At 49.6% G+C, this 25921-nt stretch overlaps 1 protein-coding gene across 1 annotated transcript; it reads right to left on the bottom strand.

The window, feature by feature from the left end:
• Positions 1 to 29: 29 nt before the first annotated feature.
• On the bottom strand, positions 30 to 9464 carry LOC142050902 (E3 ubiquitin-protein ligase RBBP6-like). The gene is made up of 10 exons (XM_075080117.1): positions 9250 to 9464; positions 7887 to 7986; positions 7097 to 7133; positions 5410 to 5454; positions 3491 to 3579; positions 3275 to 3371; positions 2647 to 2786; positions 1556 to 1728; positions 702 to 805; positions 30 to 254 (listed from the first exon to the last, which is right to left on the bottom strand). The coding sequence occupies exons 1-10, from the start codon at positions 9413 to 9415 to the stop codon at positions 57 to 59; spliced, it is 1149 nt and encodes a 382-aa protein (XP_074936218.1). The 5' UTR covers positions 9416 to 9464; the 3' UTR covers positions 30 to 56.
• Between the last annotated feature and the right edge of the window lie 16457 nt (positions 9465 to 25921).

Genomic DNA, 25921 nt, shown 5'->3' with positions numbered 1-25921 from the left:
AAAAATGGTTGGAAACAGTTGGAAACGAAGCTCTACTAAAAGACAAGGATCAGTGCCTATGCTGAAATCAAACTAACCTTCTCCTCCAACAACCCGCTGATTGGCTGAGAGGAAGGTTTAGAAAGGTTAGCGGCCGTCACCAGCGCGGCGGGAGGCACGACAGTCAGGAGTGGTGGTGGAGGTGGTGGCGGTGGCGGCTGCTGCGGCTGCTGCTGCCGAGGGTAGCCAGTTCCATTTTCGAAGTTGTTCACAGCCTAGAGGCAGAAAAACATGGACAAAAAGGGGATAGGAAACTTCAGGAGGCACACAAACAAAAGGCTCCACAGAGGAACATCACTCGCCTATTCCTGTAAATGCTATCAATCCTAAAATAAATCAGCAGGCAGGGGTAGGAACACATCGCATTAAGCGCCGGCATTAATGACTGGTAACTCAGGGTGTCTGTATTTAAAGCACTTCAGTGTCAACACCGAATTTGAAAGGGAGGCAATCATGTTAAAACTGTGACCTGAATTTGCCAGACTGTCTCTAAGGAGTTGTAAGCTTCTGTAACAAGGGATCATGCATTGGAGGAGTAAATAAATTTAGCCTTGTTCAATTGAGCCCTGCTTCAGGAGCTGCCGATTCATGTTTTCTTCCCTTTCAGCCTTTCAGGAATAGACTTCTCTCACAAGCAGTTCACGGAAAAGCCATCACGTTACCTGGCGTAGGATCTTGTTGGCAGCTAAAGCATCAGGAGAAACATCGGTCTGATGACACGTTGGGCAGGTATGATCCTCAGAATCCAGTAACGCTGTTCTAATACCTGTGTGCAATTAGAGTCATCAAAATAGATTTTAGCCAAACTAAGGACATTTTTTGGGGTTCTCATCAGTTATAAAGCCATGTATATGATTAATGGGTGAAGATGATCTTGAATTGGGAACATGAAGCTCAAGTTCAGTAGCCTAATAATCTTCTGGTATGCAGCCAATAACGGTACAGCTCTGATGTTTCACTCCTGTAACATCTGGAGGTGTGGAGTAGGCGGTGTCTTGATGTCTTGACTCACCTTTTTTCCACTCTCTAGTACAGTGAGAAGTCACCAACCTTGGGGCTAGTGAATAAAAGAGACCTCAAAAACCCGTTAGCAGGTTTGAGTTCTGAAGGTTTCAGCCAACTCTCCCGTGGAGGAGAATGTGCATTAAATGCCCAACTACCCGATTGCTGCAGACCACAGGAAGTCACCAGCGTTGGCTCTGTGATTTTGTATGAGGGAAAGGGCTGTGGACAAACGAAATGCATTCGCTATCTAATAGTGTCATCACCTGCGCAGTTACGCCCTCTTCTCATACTCGTCCTTCCACGTGCGAAGAGAATTTAACGAGATACATAAAAAGGAGGAAAAAGCTTTCGGCCTTTCTTTTGCCCTTTATAGGAGAAGAGTCCTTTCCTATTCAGGCTGGACTTAAGTACTACACAGAGCCGGTGACAAAGTAATTTCCTGATCTCCTGTTTCTGCTTTCAGAGGATCAGAGGTGATGTTTTGAATTAACAGCCATGGGGTCACACTTACATTCGTCACAATAACTGTTTCCACAGCAGGGAATAACAGCTGCGTCGGTCATTATATCTTTACAAAGGGGACACAAGAGCTCATCTGGAATAGGCTCATCGGAGGGGGAGGAGGAGGCCAGCTCTTCCGGTAAAAAGGGAGGCTTTTCCTTCTTTCCTCTGGCATAAGCTTCCCTGGAGGGGGGTGGGGAAGGAGAGAGCAAAAAGTTAAAGGTGGGTCAAGGAGAACTTTTCCAAGCTTTGGCTTTTCTCAGGGGAAGAGAACAGATGGAATTCTTCTCACTCCACATTAGCCTTCTAAAACGTAGGCCGCTAGTTGAAACTCCTTTTCTACAGCCACAGGATGAGAAGAGGGAGGGGGAACAATTTTCCTGCTGCAGACCTCTCCCATTCCTTGGGTCAATGGAGAAATCAGCTCAGACTAGGCAAATAATTTTTTGACAGCTAGAAATCGTGTGAAATGAATCCCACCTCTCCGTTGCCAGAGGGTAAAAGTAAACGGCAGGCTGAGGATCAAGTCAGTCTCCGAGTAATTAAGTTTTGGAAATGGAAGAAGTCTATGTTAGAGCTTCTACAAAAGGAGGTCCGTGGCAGAACACCAGAAGTGCCACCGAGTGCATTTCAGAGCAGCCGCTCTTGGCAGCACACAGTAGTATTTTCTTAGTTTACAGCAACAGGAAAACTGCAGCCTCTTTCACACAGGGGAGGTGATAAAAGTCAGAGGGGGAGGAAACCTCACTCCCACAGCCATTTGTTAACTTTTGCAAGGAGCCTTTGCAGCATCAGACAGAAGCAAAATGCGCTTTCAAAGAGAACGACTCCACTGCAAACACCTCGGAAACCTTTTGCAGAAATACTGATTCTTAGCACGCCACAAGTTTAACCAGCTTCCAGGGGCATGAGCAGGAGGAGCGTCCTATTTTAGGGCCTTGGGATTAGAAAGTATCACAGGTGTTAAGGTTAAGATGCAATGCCAGTGCTTCCTCCCCCGTAACTAGAGGTGCTGGCCCACTCGGCTGCACTGCCGCCCAGACATTGACGCACGGTTCCTCTCCTTCGCTCCTGGGTCAGTCCCGTTAGTCCCATACTTACGCATTAATAATTGGTATGGCATATTTTCCCATGCTGGTCAGCATAGCACCCTTTGTGTTGGGATCTTTCACCTCCACCATGAAACTCCTTGGAATGCCTGTGCTCCTCCTAATTCTGGGAACAGGCTCAAAAGTCTTGTCCTGGTAGGAAAAGAAATGCAGGCGTATCCTCAAGACCCACACTTAAAACGACATCTCCGTGATTGTTGTTAAATGGCAGGGACGCTCAGCCAGAGGCTTGTGTCGTTACACCAGGCAGCTATCCAATAGATGGGGCCAACAGAAACATCCTGGTTTTGTACAAAATACTAAAAACTGTGAACTGTCTTTAGAAAGGGTTAAAACCCACAATAAATTTCCAGTCATACTGAAATACAGAAAAATATGCATGAAAGTTGACAGAGAAAGATCTCTGGATATGTTTGTTGTGATGGCCTGGAAAAAAGAAAATTTTGCCTTGATAATTGCAGGTGTCCCTTGAATTTTGAAGGGCTTTGCAACTTTGCCATGTAACCTCTCTATTTCACCCCAAGAGAAACACGTCTTAATATGCGTGTTCATGTATCTGTTACCTCACTGCCAAGGTAAAAAACAAAAACAAAGTAACACCAGAAGCCCCCCAACCTTACCCCGTTTGTTGGGCAGTTCTTTATATAGTGGCCAGGTTTTCCACAACGAAAGCAAGTATATGATGGCGGAGGCAGACCCAGGCAGTTCTTCATGTAACTAAAAGGTTTTTGGGGAGAAAAAGAAAAAGGGGTGCATGTGTCTCTCTTGTTAAAGCAACCGTCTCTAGCATTCCTCTGTAATGTTTGGGGAACAGATCTGGCGTTATCAACACTTACTTGATTGGCTCATATGCACGGCAAGACTGTATCATCATCGCTTTTATTTTATCTTCTTCGGAAGCGCTGGCTTCAGCCAGACTGGCAGTCTGTGTAACAGGCCGTTAGTCAACACACACGTTAGAAACACTTTAGAGCCCCTGCTAACTTCTTTGTGTTAAGTGAGCTAACTACGGTAAGCAAAACCTGCAGGTTTCTCCAGCTGGCTGTGTCCTTTTACCATGCAAATTGTAATATAAGCCTTACGCAGAACTAGATCTTCATATGGAGGAAACCAGCTGATTTCTTGGTTTTTAAAGTACTATTTGTTCAAACGTTTTAATTACACACTAGTCCAGATACCAGCAGGGTCTAAGGGAGGGACTGTACATTCTTTGGACCGTCCAGCACCAAGCCTTCAGATCAGCCACTCGTGTCTTTGCTTTTAGGTGCATTCCTTCGCAAGAGCAACCAACTACTTTCAGCATTTTATTAAATGGTTGTTTCCTATACACAGTTTTTCCTCAACTGTAACATAATGCAGATCGACATCTATGAAATCATTTCCATTAACCGTGACAGAACACTTCATAGACACTTGACTGATTTGCTTGAACCCAAGAGATGTACAAGACACATCCAAAACCCACAAAACATTTCTAGGGATAGGCGAAAGTTCAAATATGGCATTTCGTACATAGCAGTAATAAACCAGAGGACTTTTTACAACACATTGACTCCATGCTGAGCCAGTCTGCGCTAAAGAGGGTAGAGTAAGTCACAGTTTTGAGCTGCTCTGAGGTGTTGTTCCTGTATTGTTCTGAAATAACTTCAATGTTCTCAAAAGCTTAAATGTGTGCTCCTCTTGGACAGCTTCTCACATTTTAGAGTAAAACTTCACCTAAGTTTACAGAACCAAGGACACGTTTAGGGACAGCACTAATGCAGACCAATTTCTTCTGGTGGCTACCTTCCAAATGAATTATTTTTTCCAATATTTTTGCCACGTGTCCACAATTTCATGTCTGTGGTGAGAGAGGGAAGAAGTGGCTAGTGGGGAGAGGTTTCTCTGTCTTGGGAATGAACTCCAGCCTTTCTTTTCAGAGGAAAGAACGAGCTCCTCTGCATTAGGCCCTGCCTTCTCTGATCTTTGTAACTTTAAAGCCCAGGCAGTGAATCGGCTAGCACTACGCCTTCTCACAAGGCGCAATGACTAGTGCTTTCCCAGCCAAAGTTACACATTCCCGGGCAAAAACCGCCAGCAGCTCCACAGCAAACCGCGGCGTGGCAGGAGTTCCAGAAGGTCACCTCCGCCAGCATGCCACACACACGCATGGGTATGTTCCTAGACACGGCTAGGGACATAATCACAGCGTACACAGTCTGCGTTCAAGGAAATCAGATTGTGTTGCCCACTGTATCTATACGACAGCTGATGAAATTGTGCAGCGTTCAAAGAATGGATCTGCAGCTCTGAGGACTAGAAATTCAGAAATAGCCCTGCAATTGTCCGTGTTCCAGGCACGCCTCTAATTTGGCTGCTCCACACCCCCTGGAATGTCCGCCCTTACAGCCAGTGACATGCTTCTGTAAAAATAGCGCTCCTCCCCAAAGCAGAACTAACGAAATGTATGAAAAAGGGCAAACGGCCTTTGAAGTGCTTCTCCTTTGTGTCTTGAAGATGAGCACTAGTGCAACGTGACGTTGGTGCTGGTAAGGTTCTCCCCTTCTATCTCCCCAAAGTGGCAACTGCTCTTTACAGGAGAGGATCAAAGCATACACACATTTTAAAGTTAACATAAATACTTGACATTATTAAGAATTAAAGTAAAGCATTGTTCACATTACAACAGTTATACAGCTCTGGATCACAGTACAAGATTTAAAAATATGAAGCAAACACTTTTTTTTTGAAGTATTTGGTAAGAATACACATATACCTGAATAAGCTGGGACAGAGAAGCAGATGCAGAGGAGTCATCCATCTGTTCACAAAAAATTAAACACATATTCAAGTTGTACAGTCCAAACATAGCAATAGTTAACCTCTACCGTAGTCTGAAAGTCTGCACGATGCGCTCCGAGTGTGACTGCAAGAGGCATTTCCGACCTCGTGTCATTTGCATTAGCTCAAGGCAAAGTCCAAAGCTACGCCAGCTTAAGAGTGCCCATGCGGTTAATGAGAAGAAACTAGACGAACCAGACCCGCTTGAGATCAGCTTGTTGCTCCAGAGTATCTCAGAGAGGGAACCTTGTCAAATGGGTCAGGAAGGGTAACTGATGTACTGTTCAGCACGTTTGCCCAACGGCCATCTTCCACGGCCCTCCAGCCCTGGGTCTTTTTTTGTTTCCTTTAGATTTCTACTGAAGTATTTCCTGCCAGTCCCTCCAACCAGTCAGTTAGCACCAACAGCTCCATGAAACTTGTTTGCCACCCTAAGGCAATACTGCAGAAGAACTGGGGAGGGGCGGGGACACGACTCGACAACCAACAACCCCCAAACCCCAAATAATCCAAAATCCAGAATCGACAGTCAATGTATGAACTGCCATTTCAAACGGAAGACTAAGCAGAAACTAAAGAGAACTAAAGAAACTGAACAGAAGACTAAATCAAAATCCAGGCTGTTACCAGTCAAGCATTTCCTTCTGTTACTTATTTATATTTCAGCAGCAGAATGACAGTGTTTTCCAACCTGGTGAAAAATGCCCCACAAAGGCCCCAGGCTCTAACCTTGCGCCAAAATTTGTACACTGGGTTTCAGGTATTTTCATTTGCAGACAAGCTATTAGATGAAGCTGCTGCATCAGAGAAAGCGGAAAGAGCAAATGCAGAACTTTAGAATACCACTTTGTGTAGCAACGATATTTACATTCACGGCAATCTATTAAAGACATTCATGTACTTGGAGGAGCCCAAACAACATCACTGCAAATAAACAGTTCCAGGAACAAATACCCAGGTATTCAAAGGCACGGAAAGGACTCGTTTAGCTGCCCAGAACTGTCCTCAGAACGTAGGGCGTATGTCAGTTTTAGTTTTTGTTTGAACCCCCACGTCAAAGTCAGAAACAGTACCAAGTTTAACAACAATGGTTTCTCGGTGTTTTTTATGAACGTTCTCAAAAACCGTTGGGCAAAGCAAGCAAAAACAGAAGCTAAGTGATACAAGGTGAAAATGGCAAAAATACACTCCGGAGCATTTTTATTGCAAGAAACACAAAGCGCACAAGCAGCTACGCCAACAGACACGTTACTAGCTGTAGACAGACTGATGGAGAGCACGGCACCACGTCCAGTTGTGCAAACCTTGAACCTACATCGCCTAAGAACGATCGTACCTTATCTGTACAACACAAAGCCATTCAGGAAATAGCCTCGCCTATTCAGGATGAAATACAATGCGTGACTGGGCACAAATACCAATAGTCCCATTAGAACTGTGCAAATGATGGCATTACGCAGTTCTTACTATGCTGAATCAAATCCATTGTCTTTGCAGCATAGGCTATGTTTTACTGGAAGAAATTATATGAAGCTAGTGTTTGGAAAATTTCATACAAGGCTACGTTGTTTAGAATTCAGTGCAGTGTGCAGAAAAATGTGTGACCCTGTGCTTTTACATACTGCTTTTGGTGTTCCGCTCACTGGCTCCGTTCGACTTCTGGAAGGAGAAAGAAAGGAAGGTGATCAGAACTTAAAATAGAGCACTTGTGCCCAACATCAAGCAGTGAAACAGGTTATGAAACCTCCCCATCAGGACATTGTTCTGATAATCTAGTGAATGTGGACATCTATTCATACACATAAACTGTTCTCATTCTCAAATTCTCACGTTCAGTGCAACTAAAAAAAACAATCCCAAAATCCCAAAATGACCGCAACAATCCTGTAGGCAGGATCACATTTGAGTAGCTGTAATCTCAACCGATACACCCCAGATCTGGGGCCTCAGAGTACCTGCCATATCCTGCCTCCTCCCGCAACTGCAGGAAATAGACAAACACTGACAATCGGGCTCCTCTGGGATGGGAACAAATTCTAAGTGTACACTACGGTGCGTATCTGTCTTTACTCTGAAAGCAATACAAGCAAGCCCATAGCATAAGGCATCTCTCCACCTGGAGGAAACAGCATCTACAACTCGGGTCTCAGAACAATCAAGCCCAAGAACAAACCCTACATATTCATCCTAGAAGTTACCGTTGTTGGAGTCTGAAGCCCATGTCCCAGCAGGCCTAAAAAGGTCAGTCTGCTTTGGGACAGGTCCATTGAAACCTACCCCAGGACAACAAAAACTAACAGCCGCTTTAACAAGGGAGATGCAATTGGAACGCCACTGGTAAACTAATATCCATTAAACCAGTGACCTCACTGAACCCCCGAGCAAAGACTACACCGCTTTACGGATACTCACGTAACAGAGGTTCTGCTGGTAGCTTTAACTCCTCCAGCAGGGATCCTTCTGACAATTACCGAGGAGTTCCTCGGAACCAGGGCGTCATCATCTGTGTATTCTGAAAACAACATCAGTACAGAAAAAAGCAGTAGTCAGTTTGTAAGAACGTATACAGAACATGACTCTATAGGTAGATATTCCACTGATATTTAAAATCCTGTTTTCTTTTTGCTTTGGTTAGCATTGCTTCTGTTACTAGATCTCCATTATGAAAAGTTACAGTCCCGGAACTGTAAAAGGTTAGAGTGCTCAGAAAAATCTGAGCAAGTCGGCCATCTTCACTCAAGCTCCACTTTGTTCTTTCCAAGATCAGGTCAACATTTAGTCAGGACTCCTGCACGGGCAAGGTTATAAAAGAACAGTACTCTGTGTGCACGTGTAAGGATTCCAGAGACGGGAAGCACTAAAACACCCCCAAAAAGTGCCCCATCCCCCCCACTGGGGCAGGATGGGGCAGCTCACACGCTGGCATCGCAGGGCCACCCGTACTGGCTGCATCTCTTCCCCTTGGGCAGGAAATTCAGCTCCCTGCAAAAACAATGCTTGGGAAGGGAAATGTGGGCATGGGAAACCATTGGGATAGGAAACCATCACGGGCCTGAGAAATCACCGTGGGGATGGGAAACCCTCACCGGGATGAGAAATGAGCATTGAGGACAGGAAACCATCAGCAGGATGGGAAGTCATTGAGACGGGCAGTTGCTGTGGCATGAAAAATGAAACCCTGGCAGGGCTGGCTGAGGCAGGTGCTGGTGGAATGATTGCCATGGGGACAGAACCCCAGAACACTCTTTGCCCCAGACAAACCCCACACTGACCCACCGCCATGGCAGGTACAGCAGCAGCTCCTGCTCCTCGTGGTGCTCCTGCCCTCCGGGTAACCCCCCAACGGCCTCTGCCCACCAGTAGCTCACCCCACCACCCCTCTTTGCTTCCCCCAACAGAGAGGTTCCCTCTGCAGCTGCCGACGGCATCGGAGGTGTCCGACATGAGCTTCACCACCACGGCCATGCCGCCACCGGTCAGTGCCCGTGTGCTGCCCTCTGCCCCAGGGCTGCCGGTGTCCGGTGAGCCTGCCCGGCTCCAGACCGTCACCTACCAGCTGGGCCAGCCCACCGTCTGGCAGGTGGTGCCAGGGCCCCTGGGGGCGCCGGGGCAGGTGGTGCAGGTCCCCTGCGGGTTGTCGCTTTCCACAGTGGTGCAGGTCCCCGCTGGGGTGCAAGTCCCTACTGGGGTGCTGCTCCCCCCTGCAATGCAGCTCCCCGCCGGGGTGCAGCTCCGCACTGGTCCCCGAGGCCCCGCGCCCGCCGCCCCCACGCACCTTCTTTGGTCTGGGCGTTGGAGATCTGCAGGTCGCTCCTGGTCGCCTTCAGCTTCTCGCGGCCCATGATCTGGCGCTTGAGGTCGCGCAGGGTGATGTGGAGGCCGCTGAAGGTGACCGTATCATAGTTCAGCCTGGAGAAGAACTTGTAGTGGACACAGGACATGGTCGGGGCCAGGCGGTGCCTGCTCTGGGATGGCGTCTACTGCAGCACGCGGTGTCATGGTCTCCTCATATGCTCAGCACATTATGAAGAAAGACCTGCATCATGTGGGTGTGGCAGCCCCGCCCTCTTTGCCCTAATGCCGAGTGGCCCTTAGGGGAGGGGGTTCCAGCAGCCCCGGTGTCCTGTCACCCCCCAGGTCTGTCACTGCCCGGTGTCCTGTCACACCCCGAGGTCTGCGCTGTCCCTCCCGCCACCCCCTGGGCCTTCGCCACCCAGCGTCACCTCCCATCAGCCCCGGGGCCTGCGCTGGCTCTCCCAACAGCCCTGGGTCCATCACCGCCCCATGTCCTCTCACCCCCACGCCTCTCACCGCCCGCTCTCCCTCCTGTCACCCCCCCAGGCTGACACCACCCACTGCTCCCTCCTGTCAGCAGAGAGCCAGGGCAAGACAGCCTAGGGGAGAGGCAGCGGTTTGAGTGTATCTTGTTGCATTTATGGAAAGTTCCGCCAAAGAAGGCAATGACCATTTACGGTTATTGCCATAACCCAACGTAATTCCCCACAGTGGCACATCCACACTTGCTTGAACTCTGGAGGGGAGGACAAGGAAGTAAGGAATGAACCCTTAGCCTTAGGAGGTGCCCCAGGACACTATTTCTTGCTTTCTCCACCACCACAGCTGCTGCTGCAACAGCCTCAGTCCATGAAATCAGGCCCTGAGTTACGAGGTCTAGTTCTCCTGAGGAACATGCTGCGCCTTGCTGACCTTTTGGGGCCAACCGGCTGTCCCTCCTGTTCAGGGAAATCTGATAGAAACTGATTGTTGTAGCCTGGCAGGGCTAACGCGGGAGCTTCCACGACTTCATGCTCTAGATCTTTCAGTGCCTTCTGGGTTTCCAGAGCCAGGAAACCCTTCTGAGTTCAGGGCTGTCCTCTATACCCAAGGGTTAGTTATTGTTGCTCTCGGTGTCTCTTTCCTTCTCCTGTTAATGGTGCTTGGGAAGCGTAGGTTTTAATACGGTAGCCTTGCTTGTAAGCCTGTGGTGGAATAGGGATTATACATATTCAGCCCATAATTTGGCCATCGCCACAGGGCAAACTACAGCAGCAGATGCAAACAAGCCCCACTGTTGGCTATGCACTCAAAGCCCACCCGCTACCTGAAACCAACTCTCCCGGGTGTCTGTCGTGTTGAATTCTCAGTGGTACAAGGACAGGCATCTACGTGATGAGTTTTCACTGAAGAAAGGAAGGATACCGCCCTTGCACCAAGAAGGGTTTGTCGCTAGTCTGAAGGGAGAGCCCTGCCTGTGCTTGGAGAGCAAAGCTGTTGACAAGCTTACTCACTCTGCAGGGGCTGGGAACTGGAAATGCCAATAGAGCCTTCAAATTAATAGGATGGATGGACGTGGACCATTCAGCCCTTAGGACCATACAGACAAAAAGGGGAGCCTTATGCCTGGAACGTTCCATAGATCTGTGTGGAATAATTGCTGGAGGTGACTTAGAAATTAAACCAATGTTTTTAGAAATGGTGCAGCATTGAAGAAGCTGCCAGGGTGAAGTGCAGCTGCTAGTGAGGAATCCATTCCAGGGAAGTTCCCTTGTAACCATAGATGTCGGCAATGCCAGGAGAACTTGGCGTACTGACTGTAAGAGGAGTTGTCCAGAGGGTGGAGCGGTGCGGGGCCATCGTGGCAGGCTCAGTGATAAATGGGAACTCGAGGTACCCTGGAGCTGGCACGCTGCATATTTGCCACCCTGGGCCAACAGTCCACCATACTTTTGACAAAATGCTGTCCTTTTGGTGAACTTTGGTCATTCGGTATAATACCAAAACACACCTCCATCCCCAAAGTTACTCGCCTCTAAGGTGCAACCACCCCTCACTGGGTGCGCTTTGAATTTCTTCTAGTCTATCCTTTTAAAAGTAAAGCGAGGAAATTCTACACCAATCATGATAAAGGTATGCATGACTAGAGTCACTCAGCTCCACCTGAAAGGTAAAAAATAGTATAAAATGTGTGAAGAGGAAGAGGGTGTTGGGGAAGATACCATCGCGTACCACTCTGACTTCTGGGACCAGTCGACGGGGTGAGCCTCCTTCCCCCGCCCCCCCGCAATGGGTCGCCTTTGGGTAACACCAAAACATCTGGGTATGCCATCTGTTTCCCCGGGAAAACTTAGAAACCTCTCTATAGCTTCACTTTAAATCTCCAATGCTTCATACCTGCTTAAGCCATTTGTAGCCTAGCGGTGTTACTCATCTTCTTAGTATTTGTGTGTGTCTTGTAACCAGCAATCCTATCACCGGTAATCCAAAGAACCTGTGCATCTGTTGCTTTAATAAATTGTACTGCTCATTAATCTAGCCATGATCGTTCTCATTGAACGCCACCGGCTGGGGCATCTGGCAAACTGGTTACTAACAACAAATACTCTGATGAGCGGTCACTTCTACAACCCTTAGAAAATAGACCGTTGACCAAGTCTGAGACTAAGACTGGACTTAGCCGCACCTAGACTCCTCTCTGAGCAGGAGTTCAGAAAGCAAGGGGGTCCTGTCTGAACCTCGTGACTCAGCGGTAGGGTCTCCCCCTAGGCACTCCTCAGACTCTTACCATTAACACACCAGTGAGTTAAATGGAACATATCCGGTCGTATGAGAATGTATTGTCTCATGCCAGTTCATTTTAGAGCTCTGAAAGTTTAGGAAAGTTGGGGAGAAAGAGGTGTTATCAATTTTTGCATTGTAGGGGAGACGATTTGACTGGCTGCTGTATTTGGAAAGACAGTATTTCAGTAAATGTGTACTTAGAAAATGGTGGTCTCGGAGGCTCAACACAATCCTGCTGGAGTCTCTGTAGATCTCAAAGTAGTTGGCTGACGCTGTAGTAATTTGCAATCCTAAACGCATTGCCCATGTGCATCCCATGTCCGCCGTGCTGTTTTGCTGTTGGCTGCGCTTGGTGAAGGAGCGGAGGGATGTTTCACCCATGAGTCTCTGACAAGATGAGAGCAGGAGCTGGTAGGAGCTTACGCGGTTTCCCTGGAGGTATTTAAAAGACATGCAGACGTGGTACTTTGGGACGTGGTTTAATGGTGGACTTGGCAGTATTAGGTTCACAGCTGGGCTCGATGATCTTAAGGGTCTTTTCCAACCTAAATGATTCTATGAGTCTATGATCTGCCTGTCCATTTTGTCCTCTCTATAGCTACTAGGTTCCTACACCTGCAAGGTCTCAAGGCAATAACTTTATCTTTCCTTGTCCGTATACACAGTTCAAACTCTTACGGTGTCTTTCATGATCTTGCAAGAATTAGATATGCATCTCTGGCTTTACAGATTCGGTTATGCTCTGACCATATCTTTGAGCCTGCGGCAGTGATAATTTTCACAGCCTTTTGTGTGGGTGCGTGATTCACCTTCCTTCTCTTCTTACTGGCCTTAACTTAGGTCTGGTGTTACAAAGAAGACACTGATGAAAAGAATTGATACCCTCAAAGGCAGTTTCAGTGGCTGACACAACCGAAAGGGCACAGACGTTCACAATGAAACATACTAAAGCGTGGGAGGGTCCCTAAGCAGTAATGAAGAATTCAACAGAGAACAGAGAAACATTTTGCCAAATGAACTGTCTTCTTGTTCCTTACTCTGTCAGGGTGAATGATGTGCCACGTACTTTGCTTACGTCTGGAGAAGGCATCCTCCTCAGAGAGACAGACCGTCCCCACTTCTTGAGAGAACTCGAGTATAACACTGCCAATGGTTTATGTTAACATCTTTATTCCAATTCCCCGTGGGTTGGGTTTGGGGATTTTTTATTCATTTTGTGTGATAATTGTGGTCTTTCATTCTGACTATGCTGGAAAGGAGCTATTCGTAAAACTCGTAATTGCGTCAAATCTGGCAATGAAGAATGCCAGCTGAGTGATACAAGTATATTCGACAAGTATTTGTATGCTTTCTAAAAGTAGCAATGTATGTGTTGCTAGCATATTTTTTGGCTAAACTATTTATCTAGCTAAAGGTCTTATCCACTCTTACTGTGTGGAAAACCTGAGTAGCTGATAATTGTGTATTTGATTTGGCTTAGGACGGATACAATTTGAACTAGAAAAGGGGGCACTATGACTGAAACCTATCACAGAGATGTTAGCTATGGTGTAAATTTTTTTATTATTCTTAGTGTGTGTTGTGTTTCATGAGTGATGTAACAGAAGGAAGCCAAACTAGGAAGTGGTGTTTTAAAAACACCAGAGACCTTGTATTTTCTACCAATAAGAAACAACATCTTGTCCTTTACAGTAATATCTCCTGACATCAGTGTATCAGTCTTCAGTTGGCAAGTGAATACACATGGTCAAGAACACCATCTACTTGTGACAAAGTACGTACTACTGTGACACACATCTGACAGTGTGCTGAGTCTGGGGGCTTGGTGGTTCTGTAACGCAGCCTGTGAAGTGGTGATGGTTATCAAATGCAATGACTCCGAACCGAAGCTCACAGCACAGCACCTTGATGTCAAGAGATGTACCTTTCCTAAGTGGGAAGGGGAGAGCAGTCTCTCCGTGCCCTCATCTTCCTGTCTGCCGGATTCTTCACCAGATTTGTGGTTGTGTGTTAGAGCAAAGAGCACTTGTGCACAGTGTGGCAGCTAAACTGAATTTCTTGGCAAGTTGACCTAGCCCACAGCCTGTTTATTTTGCAAGCCTGATGTAGACTCTTACATTCAAATTCGCTGATCTGATGTCAGCTTCAGTTTTCTGGCAGCTGTTACAGTTCAGTAGCTGAATTTTGACTCTACCGTTCAGAGGCTTGTTAGGCATTTGAGCAGGGTTTTCTTTTGAATGTTAGTAAGACAAATTTGAGAATTAGGGACAAGAAGCTTCATTTGGAGTTTGGTTTGCCGTCGTAGGTCGTGCTCGGTGAGTTTCCTTATCTGAAATCAGTTTCTGAAATCAGTTGCCTGAAATCATTGCCCTTCTGAAGGATTGCCACTACATTAAACCACAGTGTTAGAAGTGCCTAGAATGGAAACCTATTAGAACTTGACTGTTTCACTTCTTTTCTGTCATTTTAGAAAACGACACCTTCATGTTTTGGGTGTCAGACCTTCTTCATGTCTTCATTGTCTAGAAAGCTGCTTGACCTTGGCTTCACCGCTTCCATGCAAACGTTGCCGAGTTCTGCTTGTTCTGTCCCCTTCGTGCATTCCTGATGGCAAACTTGTGTGCACAACATGCGTAACGGGTATTAGCAGAGGATGTTACTGAGAATAGCTAATTGGACCTCAGTGAACTGAGACGGTAATGCAGAGGCACGCAAACAGAAGGATGCACATCTCCTTTTGCACATGCAAATAAAAGGTACGGAGCGCACCAGCGACGCATGGGAACTTATTGGCAGTGGTGTCCTGGAAAGGTGATGAGACACCAACGGTGGCGGAGGTGATGGGTAAACTCCAGGACTATGAAGCAAATCTCTCTTCCTCGCTCATCTCTGCTGTTGAGAGACTGTCCCGAGAGGTCCAGCAACTCAAAGAAGATATGACCTGCTCCCCACCAGTAGGGACCAGTGTCTCAGCCATTAGGAGTAAGCGTCCCTTTGCTCAAGAGAGAGGATACACACCACGGGCCACCCTGTGGTTTTACCTGCGTGACCACGGAGAGGACATGAAGAAGTGGGATGGAAAACCTACCTCGACCCTAGAGGCACGGGTATGTGAGCTGCAAGGAAAAACAATCACTGAGCGGGGTTTCTCCAGGAAAACTGCTGCTCCAGTTTCCAGTGCGTAACCATGACACTCTGAAAATCAATCTGTTATTAGTATTTGGCTTATTTTTACAACAAATTTCTCATCTTTCCATAATTTCTGTCATTGCCCGGCTTATAACTATTTTCCAAAAATGCTTTACTCAAATTTCAGTTCCCCAATGTACTTTATTATGTTCATGCCTAGCAATTTCTTTCATTAATAAGGGCAGGATTACTACTTGCCCTGTGTGTGTGTTATAGCCCACCCGTCCGTTTGTTCCGGTGCCTGTCAGGTCTTTATTATTGGCATCTTTATTATCATATTTAGGTGGTGTCTCAGGTAGAGTTATTTCTTTTTCTGGTAATAATGCCACGATGCCTGTTTCTGCAGCCTCCTTGGCAGCTTCATCTGCCAGTTGATTACCTGTTTCTGGTGGGGTCTTTCCTGTTCGGTGGGCTTTGCAATGCATTATTGCAACTGCCGGCGGGTTTTGGATGCTCTCTAGTAATCCTTGTATTTGCGCTGCATGCTTGATTTCAGTTCCTTGTGCTGATAAGAGCCCTCTTTCTTTCCAAACGGCTCTATGCACATACACAACTCCAAAAGCGTACTTAGAACCTGTCCAGAAAGTAACCTTTCTCCTTCACTCAGCTCGTGCCACTCCTTGCCGCTCACAAGTGACAAGTCAGGTCTGGCGGTGCCCGGGCGGGTGCCCTCATCAGAGCCCATTTCAATGGTCTGAACACAGCTCTGCTGTCACTTCTCCAATCAGGGCTCCCTCTTTGGGAGTTCTTTAGTAATTCCTATGGAGGTTTTACCACCAGTCCCTAACTCACAATCCACAGGCGTCACCGTCCCACCATGCCAAGAAATGCTCGCAATTCTCTTGGTGTATGTGGCTCGGGGAGGCGGCAAATAGCTTCTTCTCATCCCATTCCTAGTTGCCTCTTCCCTGTTAGAATTTCAAAGCCCAGGCAGATGACTGTTTCTTGGACAATCGGTGCCTTTCCTTTTGATACACGGTATCCACTAATTCCCAAGAAATTAAAAAGGCTTATTGGCAGAGGAGAACATTGTTCTTGAGTCTCTGATGCAATTTAAGGTGTCTTCTACATATTGTGGTACAGTTCCCTGACCGATTTCTTTCCTCCAGATTTCCCGTTCTTTTGCTAGTTGATTTCCAAAAATGGTTGGGCTGTTCTCCAAACCTTGTGGTAGAACAGTCCAAGTCTATTGTGTCCTTTGCCCTGTTTCAGGATTTCCCCACTCAGAAGCACAAAGTTCCTGGCTTTCAGAGCCAAGGGGTATGCAGAAAAAGGCATCTTTTAAATCTAAAGCTGTAAACCTGCCTTATTCCCTAGCGAGGGTAGTTAGTAATGTGTGCAGGTTTGCAACCACTGGGTGTACGTCTTGTACTGTCTGATTCATTGACTCACATTCTACCAGTAACTTGTATTTCCAAAATTTCTGAATTGTTGGTACTAGGCCAATTCTCTCTTCTAGTTTTAAAGGGTATTGTTTAATTCTTCCTGGTGACAATCCTGGCTCAAGGTCTAGCCTTACAGGTTCAGCTCTCTTTGATTTCCCCGGTACCTCTCCTGCCCAGGCAAGGGATATCACTGCATTTTTGACTTCAGCTGGGGTTTTCTTTTCCACCTGTTCAATTTCCTGCAATAAAAATAGTGATGCTTGGACAAATTTAGGCTCAGGTATTACTACTTCCACCTCCCCATTTTTAAATTTTATCTTGGCTTCTAATTTTTCTAGCATCTGCTCCCTGTGTCTAGTGCAACTTCCTCTGAATATCATCAGCAGACAGCCCAGTAAACAAAGTCGCTAACTGGCCTCTCCCTTCTTCTGACTCGGGATCAAGGGTCGTGTACTTCGGGCAGCTTCTTGCAATTTATTTAGGCAATCAGTCAGAGACTCTTTTCTACCTTGCTTGATTTCAGATCACTTTTAACCAGTTTATAGCTTTTGGTGTAGCATTTCTTATACCAAACAAAACCAGCCTCTGATATAGCTTTAATAACAATTTATCTCCATTATCATTAGGGTCCCAGTCAGGATCTACTAAGGGAAAGTGGTGTTCTCCGCGTCCTTGCAATACCCTGATGCCACCTGACCCTCAACCTGCATTCTTGCCACTTTATGAATCATTTCCCTTTCTGTATTACCAAATAATACTTGCAGGATGGCTTCAGCATCCTTCCAGTCTGGGTCCTAAGGTTTAATCATCACCTTCAGAAGTATTAGCCACACGATCAGGATCATCCCTACAGCTACCGGTGGCTATTTTCCAGTTATATTCGTCTGCGATTGAAAAAGGCACTTTCACCACAACCTGACCCTCATTCCTGACCGCTTGCCTCAGCAGCGCTTGCCATGCAGCTCCCTGCCGGCTGCGAGTTTTCTCCACCAGCGGAGCTATTCTTGAAACACTTCCCTCTGACTCACTGTTAAAAAGAATTAATTAAAAATCAATTAAAGTATTATTTATATAGAATCATAGAATCATTCAGGTTGGAAAAGACCTCTAGGATCATCAAGTCCAACTGCCAACCCAACACTACCATGTCTCCTAAACCGTGCCCTGAAGTGCCACGCCTACACGTCTTTTAAATACCTCCAGGGATGGTGACTCCCCCACCTCTCTGGGCAGCCTGTGCCAATGCCTGAGCGCTCCTTCGGTAGAGAAATTTTTCCTAATGTCCAACCCAAACCTCCCCTGATGCAGCTTGAAGCCATTTCCTCTCGTTCTGTTGCTAGTGACCTGGGAGAAGAGACCAACCCCCACCTCGCTACAACCTCCTCTCAGGTAGTTGCAGAGAGCGATAAGGTCTGCCGTCAGCCTCCTCTCCTCCAGGCTAAACAACCTCAGTTCCCTCAGCCTCTCCTCATAAGACTTGCTCTCTAGACCCTTCACCAGCTTTGTTGCCTTCTCTGGACACGCTCCAGCACCTCGATGTCCCTCTTGTCCCGAGGGGCCCCAAACTGAACACAATATTCAAGGTGCAGCCTACTAGAATAATAGAGGATATAGTGTATTAATAGAATATTATTATGCAAAACAACTCTCTGATCCAAACATGCAACACCAAATCTGTACTTCTGATAACCAAACCAAAAATCAGAGACCGGTCAAGACAATTAACCAAAACGGGGACTCGAACCCCTTTCAGTGGGACCCTGACCCACACCTTAAACTCTGGGGACTCGCACCACGTTCCAAACCTGGGGGTTATCCAAACTTTTGCTTGGGATTACCAAACTGGGGACTCTAACGCCGTAGGTACCTTTACACCCAAACCTGCGTAGCTTTTGCTGCGTCTTATGGGCAGGCAACCAAACCAAACCAAACCAAGTTGGAAGAGTGCCTTAAAACTGGCCCGGGGTCTTGCTTCGAGCTCTTCAGTCCAGGGCTCGGAGGTTCTCCCCGAGAATCCCTCGGTTCCGGCTGGAGGTCCTGCGTTCCCACGGATCCGTCGAGACTCAGAAGCAGCGTCCCATCTGGGCTGCCAAAACTGACACCGTAAGTCAGCAAATATAAGAACCCTCTAAAACGCCATTTGTAGTTTTAGAAAGCAGGCAGACTACCTTGTTCATCAAGGATTCCAAGTATTGCAAACTTAGCTATGTTGCTCCAATTAGAGGCGGCCGTAGCTTCTTTTGAAGCTGCTATCAGGTATCAGGACAAAACGTGCTGCTTGGTTTTTTAAAATACCAAAGTACTGACTTCATTGCTTTCTTGGAAAATGATATTTTCACAGGACTGGGTTGCTCCATAAATTAGGAAGAAGTACAACCAAGGTCAGGGTTAACAGTGTGGTCATGTAAAGGGAAAGTGGTTAAGCTTTGCAGACTGCAACAAAGGGGACGAACACCTTTGGAAAACAGCTAAACTTGTTCTGGCTAAAGGCCGTGGATCCCATTAAGGCCGATGTGGAGTCTGACTCATGAGGATCTTCTCAGAGCATGTCAGAGGACACCAAGGACAGAGCACAAAGCCGGGCTTATCACACCTCTGCTCTGCAGCTGCCACTGAAGGGTGCGGGAGCCAGGCAGCAAAGGCTTTCCCTGTATTCACAGGCCGCCTTGCTGGGCTTTACGAGCACCTCCTCCCAGCGTTCCTCCTCCTGCGCTGAGCACCCCGTATCACCCAGTCTGCCCAGCGGCTGACCCCAGCGCCTGTGCACTCCCACAGGAACCACTGCCTCCAAAGGTAGGGCCACCCTTCTCCACTTCTGCGCCCTCCACACGTCTGTAGAAGCAGGAACAGCAACAGTTTGCAGACTCAGTAATTACTGGCAACGGCTCTATGTGGCAGGGATGCTGCGTTCGCAAGTGTTTTGCCCTGCACGAGAGGGAACTGCCCCGGTGTACGCAGGCAAAAGGCTGCCCTGCTGAGTGAAGCTGGGCTGGCTTTTTTGTGAAAAGGTTTTTTTTTCTGTCTTGTGACCCATTTGACAAAGCAGATCCACAACTCACAAAGAGGCGTAGCCAAGTCTGTCTGTTTTGGGAGTGATTAGGCCAGGAACCTTTCCAAGCCAAAAAGCAGTGTTTTCCACTTAGCCACATCAGGATGAGCCTGGGTTGGTGAATTTTGCTGCACTCGGACTCAGCGGGCGTCACAGCTGCTCCTCACAGCCCTCACGTGGGTCCCTGGGGCAGCATGCCGCAGCAACGCTCCCACACCAGGGCAGCTCCCACGAGAAGCCCCACGGCAGAGGACCAGCGTTCCCCATGCTGGCACCGCCTGGCCTCGGCGTTGCCCCTCGGCCCCCACCTGCACCAGGAAACGCGGGTCCGGCACTGGAGAGGGCAGCTCCCGGCTGTGCCGCTGCCCCAGCGCTGCAGAGAGCCGGCCGCGATGCCCAGCCAGGGCCATGGGGTGAGGGGCTGCCGTGGCACACGGCCCTGCCAGGGGGGCAGGATGGGGCAGGCTCTGGGAGCCCCGCCCCGCGAGGTGACATGTGGGGGTGGGGCATGCCGGGGGCGGTGCTTGGGAGGGAGGTGTCCCAGGGTGTGGCCATGGGGGTGTGGCCGTGCCGTGAGGTCACAGACCCGCCGTGTCACGCCATGGTGTGAAAATCTGTGCCGCAGGCACTGCTCCAGCAGTGCCAGCCGTGGCAGCAGCAGCAGCAGCAGCAGCGGCATGGTGCAGGCGCGGGGGGCTGCGGCCCTCGCCCACCTCCTCCTTATCCTGCTCCTGGTGACTCTGCAAGCCTGGGACGTCGGGACAGCTCCATGGAAAGCGCGGGGATTAGGTAGGTGGGCATTGAGGCTGGAGCGGCAACTCAGGGGCCAGGCAATAGCCCAAGGGAGCGCTTCTCCAGGCTGGTCACAGTCGTGCCCAGGGCCGTGGCTCTGCCGCTCCCCAGCTGGGTTCTGGCTTTCAGCCTCGGGGACGTTCGTCCTTGGGAGATGCCTGTTGAGGAAGACGGGAGCATTCCTGCTCCAGCCCTGCAGTGCTCTCCTTGGGTGAAGCCCTGTGGGACACACACACCCAGCCCACAGCCCGGGGCATGACGCTCTTGAGTGGAAGGGAGAGACGAGTGCCATGGAGCAATCCCACGTTTGAACTGCATTCACTGCCAGTCAGATCTGAAGAAGGACATTGAAATATTTCATGGGAGCGTCTCTGTTCTGTGTTTACAGACGTGGCTGGAGGCGATGGAGATCCAGCTTCCTGGCTGGGTTCCCGGGCTGACGCGCTGGGAGATCGCATGGGTATGTCATGGCTTTTTACTTCCTTTGAGAGCTGCCAGCTCAAAGCCCAGATGTGAGGGAGGCATCTCTTGCAGGTGCAACAATACAGGCCGCGTGTGCCATGTCGTTATGTGATCCCCTTAAACGTTCTGCTATTCAGTTCCGACAGCGAATGTACCAATGTATGATGGAAACTTCTCGTGGGTGTTTGGTTGCAGGTGTGGGTACAGGGAGGGCTCTTCCAGCTTCTGGCCAGGATCCTGTGCTGGAGCTCACCTGGCATGGCTGGGGTGAGTAGTCACTCTTGACCGGCTTCCCAGACTAAGCACTCCTTTTCAAGATTTTATTTGTGAGAAATTTAACTTTATACTTTCCGTTAAGGTCCTCAAAGAGCAGTGTATAAAGCTGAGACAAGCAAATCTTCCCAGCCATCATCAGAAATCCTAACAGAAATCCTGACGGAATGGGACAAGGCAGCACCTGGTGGGTATATATCACTCCTAGCCAGAAGACTTGGGAAGCTGAGGTTTTGATGCCTCTATGGACCAGCCCCAGGATGTTCAGTGCTTCAGGGAAGCTAACAAAGAGAGAAGGAACATTTCCTGGCAACGCCAGGCCTCCTGTGAGATGAGCAGTAGTGTGCAGGACACACTAACATACAGGGTCATTCCTCTAGGCGTGGGTGGCAAGAGGAACACAAATGCTATGGATCCAGAAGATTTCTGGAAGTACTACACAGAAGGCGGCGTGGCGGTCTTGGGCTCCATGCTGCTTGGGATGGTTTCCTGTTGTGCCATCCGTCTGTGGAGGAAGAGAAGACGGTGAGTTGGTGGCAGGGGGGAGGCGTTGCCAAACTTCCGTGTGAGATGGCTGCTATTAGCCACGCAGCATTTCGAGGTAGGGTATTCTGGAGTGCCGAGTTAGTTACTGGCCAAACTCTCCTGAGATTTCTGCTGTAAGATGTTTTAACTGTCCTCTCAACTCATGGGCACTCTTTTCTGAAACCTGTCCTTACTGTTGCAAGTGTGGGTTAAAAGTGGCCCTGCCTCGACAAGCGCAGACCCAGCAACAGACGTAGGCAGAGCAAGGTCAGGAAGAAAACCAACGAGGGATGACATTGCCCTAGAAAGCGAGAAGCGCCATAGTGTCATCTCCCTAGAACCTAGCAGCAGAAATCAGCCTGTGAGGTGATGCTGTAAATTCCAGATGTTCACCTTGGCCAAGGTGTCCCAGCAAGTGAGGAACCTTCCCAGCTCTCAGCCTTGCTTTGGAGAAAGAGAGTAACCCTGTCCTGCCTGCACCCCAGCACTGCCAGCGTGCGTGTTCTCAGCACAGGCAGGGGCAGGGGTACGTATCTCTTTGGCTATATATTCTGAAGAGAGGATGGAGAGCACCTCACGGAACAGAGAGCCGAGACTGCCGCCTTGTCTGGCCAGGGAAGCCGAGTGCTGGCCTCTGCCAGGCACGCTGAGAAAGGAGGACAGGAGGCTCTCCTGGCCCTGCAGTGCCCTGCCCAGCTTTGGTCCCCGCGGTCTGCCGGGGTCAGGTCTCCTTCCCGACACGTGCAGAGCAGGCAGGTCAGGACGGTCAGGGCCGAGAGGGGCCAAGCCATGGGCTCATGGGAGCAGAGCCCCAGCTGAGGGGTGTGGGGAGCCTCATTTTCTGCACAGAGCTCTCTGTGCCCACAGCTCCCACGTGCAGCCGGGTGCCCACACCCCATGGGGTGTGCAACTCTGCCCTGCGCCCCCCCAGCTCCGCAGCCATGGCGGGGCCTCAGCAGCCTCCTCTCTCCACAGGTGCCTCGCCGCAGCTTCAGGAGCCTCGCCCCCACCAGCCCCCACCAGCCCGGACAGACGCCCAGCACGCCCGCCTCTGCCCCGGCCCACATGGCTGTCCAACTCGGCCAAGAAGGTGTTGCAGGAACGGCCCAGCACCCTCCAGGCCCCGGAGAAATGGAAACCACCCCCGCGCCCCCCAAGCCCGTTGCTAAAGCCCTCCTGCAAAGGCCTGGAGCAGTCCCACGAGAGTATAGACTTGGAGACTGACGACAAATGGGAGCAACTGTTGGCGTTCAACAAAGAATATTATTGCCTTCTATGACAAGGTTACCCGCCTAGCTGACCAAGGGAAGCCTGTCGATGGCATCTTTTTGGATTTCAGTAAAGCTTTCGATACTGTCTCTCACAGTCTCCTCCTGGACAAAATGTCCAGCATAGAGCTGGATAAACGCGTAATGCAGTGGGTGAGCAATTGGCTGGGGGGTCGCGCTCAAAGGGTTATAGTAAATGGGGTTACATTGGGCTGGCGCCCAGTCACTAGCGGGGTTCCACAGGGCTCCATCTTGGGGCCCGGCACTTCTTAATCTCTTTGGAAATGACTCGGATGTAGGACTGGAAGGAATACTAACTTACTAACTCAATCTGCTGAGGACACAAAATTGGGAGGAGCTGTTGACACTCTTGAGGGCAGAGAGGCCCTGCAGAGGGATCTGGACAGACTGGAGAGCTGGGCAGTCACCAACCGTATGAAGGCGGCCTCACCTCGAGTGCTGTGGGCAGTGTTGGGCGCCACAGGACATCAAGGATATAAAGCGACTGGAGAGCGTCCAGAAGAGGGCCACGAAGTTGGTGAAGGGTTTGGAGGGGAACCCGTACAAGGAGTGGCTGAAGTCCCTTGGTTTGTTCAGCCTGGAGAAGAGGAGGCTGAGGGCAGCCCTCATGGCGGTCTGCTGCTTCCTCACAAGGGGAGGAGGAGGGGCAAGCGCTGATCTCTTCTCTCTGGTGACCAACGATAGGATCCAAGGGAATGGCAGGAAGATGTGCCAGGGGAGGGTTAGGCTGGATATTAGGAGACGGGTCTTCCCCCAGGGGATGGTGGAGCCCTGGAACAGGCTCCCCAGGGAGGCATCACAGCACCAAGCCTGGCGATATTCCAGAAGCACTTGAACAAGGCCCTCAGAGACACGGTGTGAATTTGGGGTGTCCTGTGCAGGGACAGGAGTTGGGCTCGATGATCCTTGTGGGTCCCTTCCCACTCAGGACATTCTCTGATTCTATGAGTAACAGCGTGAGGTTTCTCCTTGGGGCTGAGTGGTAGAGGACACGTCAGGGATGCCCAGCCGGCAGCTGTGCCCAGTGCATGGCCACGAAGGGCAGGGACAGACCCCTGGGCCTCCTGGGTACACGGGTACTGCCTCAGGGCCAGCACCCCAAAAGCCTTCCTCCGAAGGAGGCTGGGCAGAGGGCTGGCGGCTGGGGCTGCGCATGGAGGGCCCCCGTGTCATCCCCATGTCGCAGGGCCACCACCCGGCAACGCAGCAGTCCCCACGCCCCGGGACAGGATAAAAGGCAGCAGCGTCCCATGGCCTGCTTTTCTTGCAAGCCCCTGAGACGACTCCATGGAGGGAGACTAGGCCTGGGCATCTCCCGGCAGGCGCGACCAGCCTGTGGGACGAGGAGGCAGGTCTTGCCCACGTGCTCTGGGAACAGCCCACGCATCACCAGCACCGGGCTCCGGGAGGAATTTTCCCCCAGGGCAGACTGGCACTGCTCCCTGGGGTTTTTTGCCTTCCTCTGCAGCCTGGAGCAGGTCCACTTGTCAGGGCTCCTCTGGTCCCTTTGAGATGGGTTACTGCCTGCTGCGCATGTGCCACCGAGATGGCCTCTGGGGCCCCGCAGCTGCAGGGGGGAGGAAGGCTTTTTTCCCCTCACGGTGTGGGCTAGAGAGTGTCACCGCGGGTTTTTGCCTTCCTCTGCAGCACTGAGCACGGGCCCTTGCCAGGGCTCCTTTGGGCCACATGCCTGCTGCTCCTGCTCCACCAAAGTGGCCCTCATGCCCCGCGCCCGGGGGAGGAAGCTTTCTCGACTCCCAGGACAGGCCTCCAGGGTGGCCCCCGCGCCTTGCTTCTTGTCTGCTCGAGCACTGAGCACAGCCCCTTGTCAGGGCTCCTCTGGGCCTTTCCCCTGCTTCTTGCCTGCTGCTCTTGCACCTCCCAGGTGCCCCTCGTGCCCTGGCTCTCCCTGCCTCTCTTGCCCACGGCAAGTTCGGAGCAGAAGCCAGCTCTGCTCTTCCCTTGGCTCCGTTTCCCCAGGGCTTCTTGCTTGTGCAGAACAGCCTGTGCTTGGAGGGGCTCTAGCCTTGCTGCACCACCCACCAGGAGCTGCCACTTTTGAGCTCTCCCTGCATGCCAGGCAAGCACTGGGCAGGCACGAGAGCGCTTTTCATGCATCCCTGCCCAAGAAGGACAGCCTTCCCAGCATCTGAAAAAGAGAGTTCATCGTACCTTTTTTTTCCACTGATATGTAAAACCCCGTTCACTTTTAGCATAGATTACTATTGCTTCTATTACTAGATACCCATTACGAAAAGCAACAGTTAATGAACTGTCAAAGAGTAGACAGCTCGGATATTCTGAACAAGTAGGCCATCTTCACTCAAGCTTCACTCAAATTTGGTGTTTAAGGAATGAGAACACCTTACAAGTCTTCTTCCTGAAAAGTCATATCCCAAACTCTTGAATCATATTGAAACTTATCAAGACGGCAGATTATCAAACTGAAATATCATACTAAGGAATAAGAAGCCATTATCATCTCTGAGAATCAAGCACCATTTAGCAGATTTAAAAGAGACTTCTCTAAGAACAGTTCTTACGTATATGCACCATAAATGTTCTGCCATCAAACTTCAGTACTGCCCTGACAGGGTCAATACGTAGGACCAGGAAAAACAGCACGGTTAGAAACGAACGATGAAATGATGCTCAGCCTTTGGTGTAGAAAAGAAATTATAGTCACAAGACATTCCAAAGTATAATTTAGACAGAGAGAACACTCCTGTGCAAGGTGGCTTCCAAGTGCCTGCACAGCTTCTAACTCACAGATACACCCTTGAGCCAAAATGTTGCTAGTGAGCAGTTTCTGCAACAGCCACACAACCCGTTTTCCAATGCAGTGGCGTAAAACAAGACAAAATTAAGGCACCAAACGCGGCCTCAGCCTGAGCTGAAAAGTGCATTCTAAGTGCACTAATACCA

Source organism: Phalacrocorax aristotelis, unplaced genomic scaffold, assembly GCF_949628215.1.
Source record: "Phalacrocorax aristotelis unplaced genomic scaffold, bGulAri2.1 scaffold_45, whole genome shotgun sequence".
Taxonomy (NCBI): Eukaryota; Metazoa; Chordata; class Aves; order Suliformes; family Phalacrocoracidae; genus Phalacrocorax; species Phalacrocorax aristotelis.
Note: the sequence above shows the minus strand (reverse complement) of the source record. Positions and strands in the feature narration are given on the sequence as shown.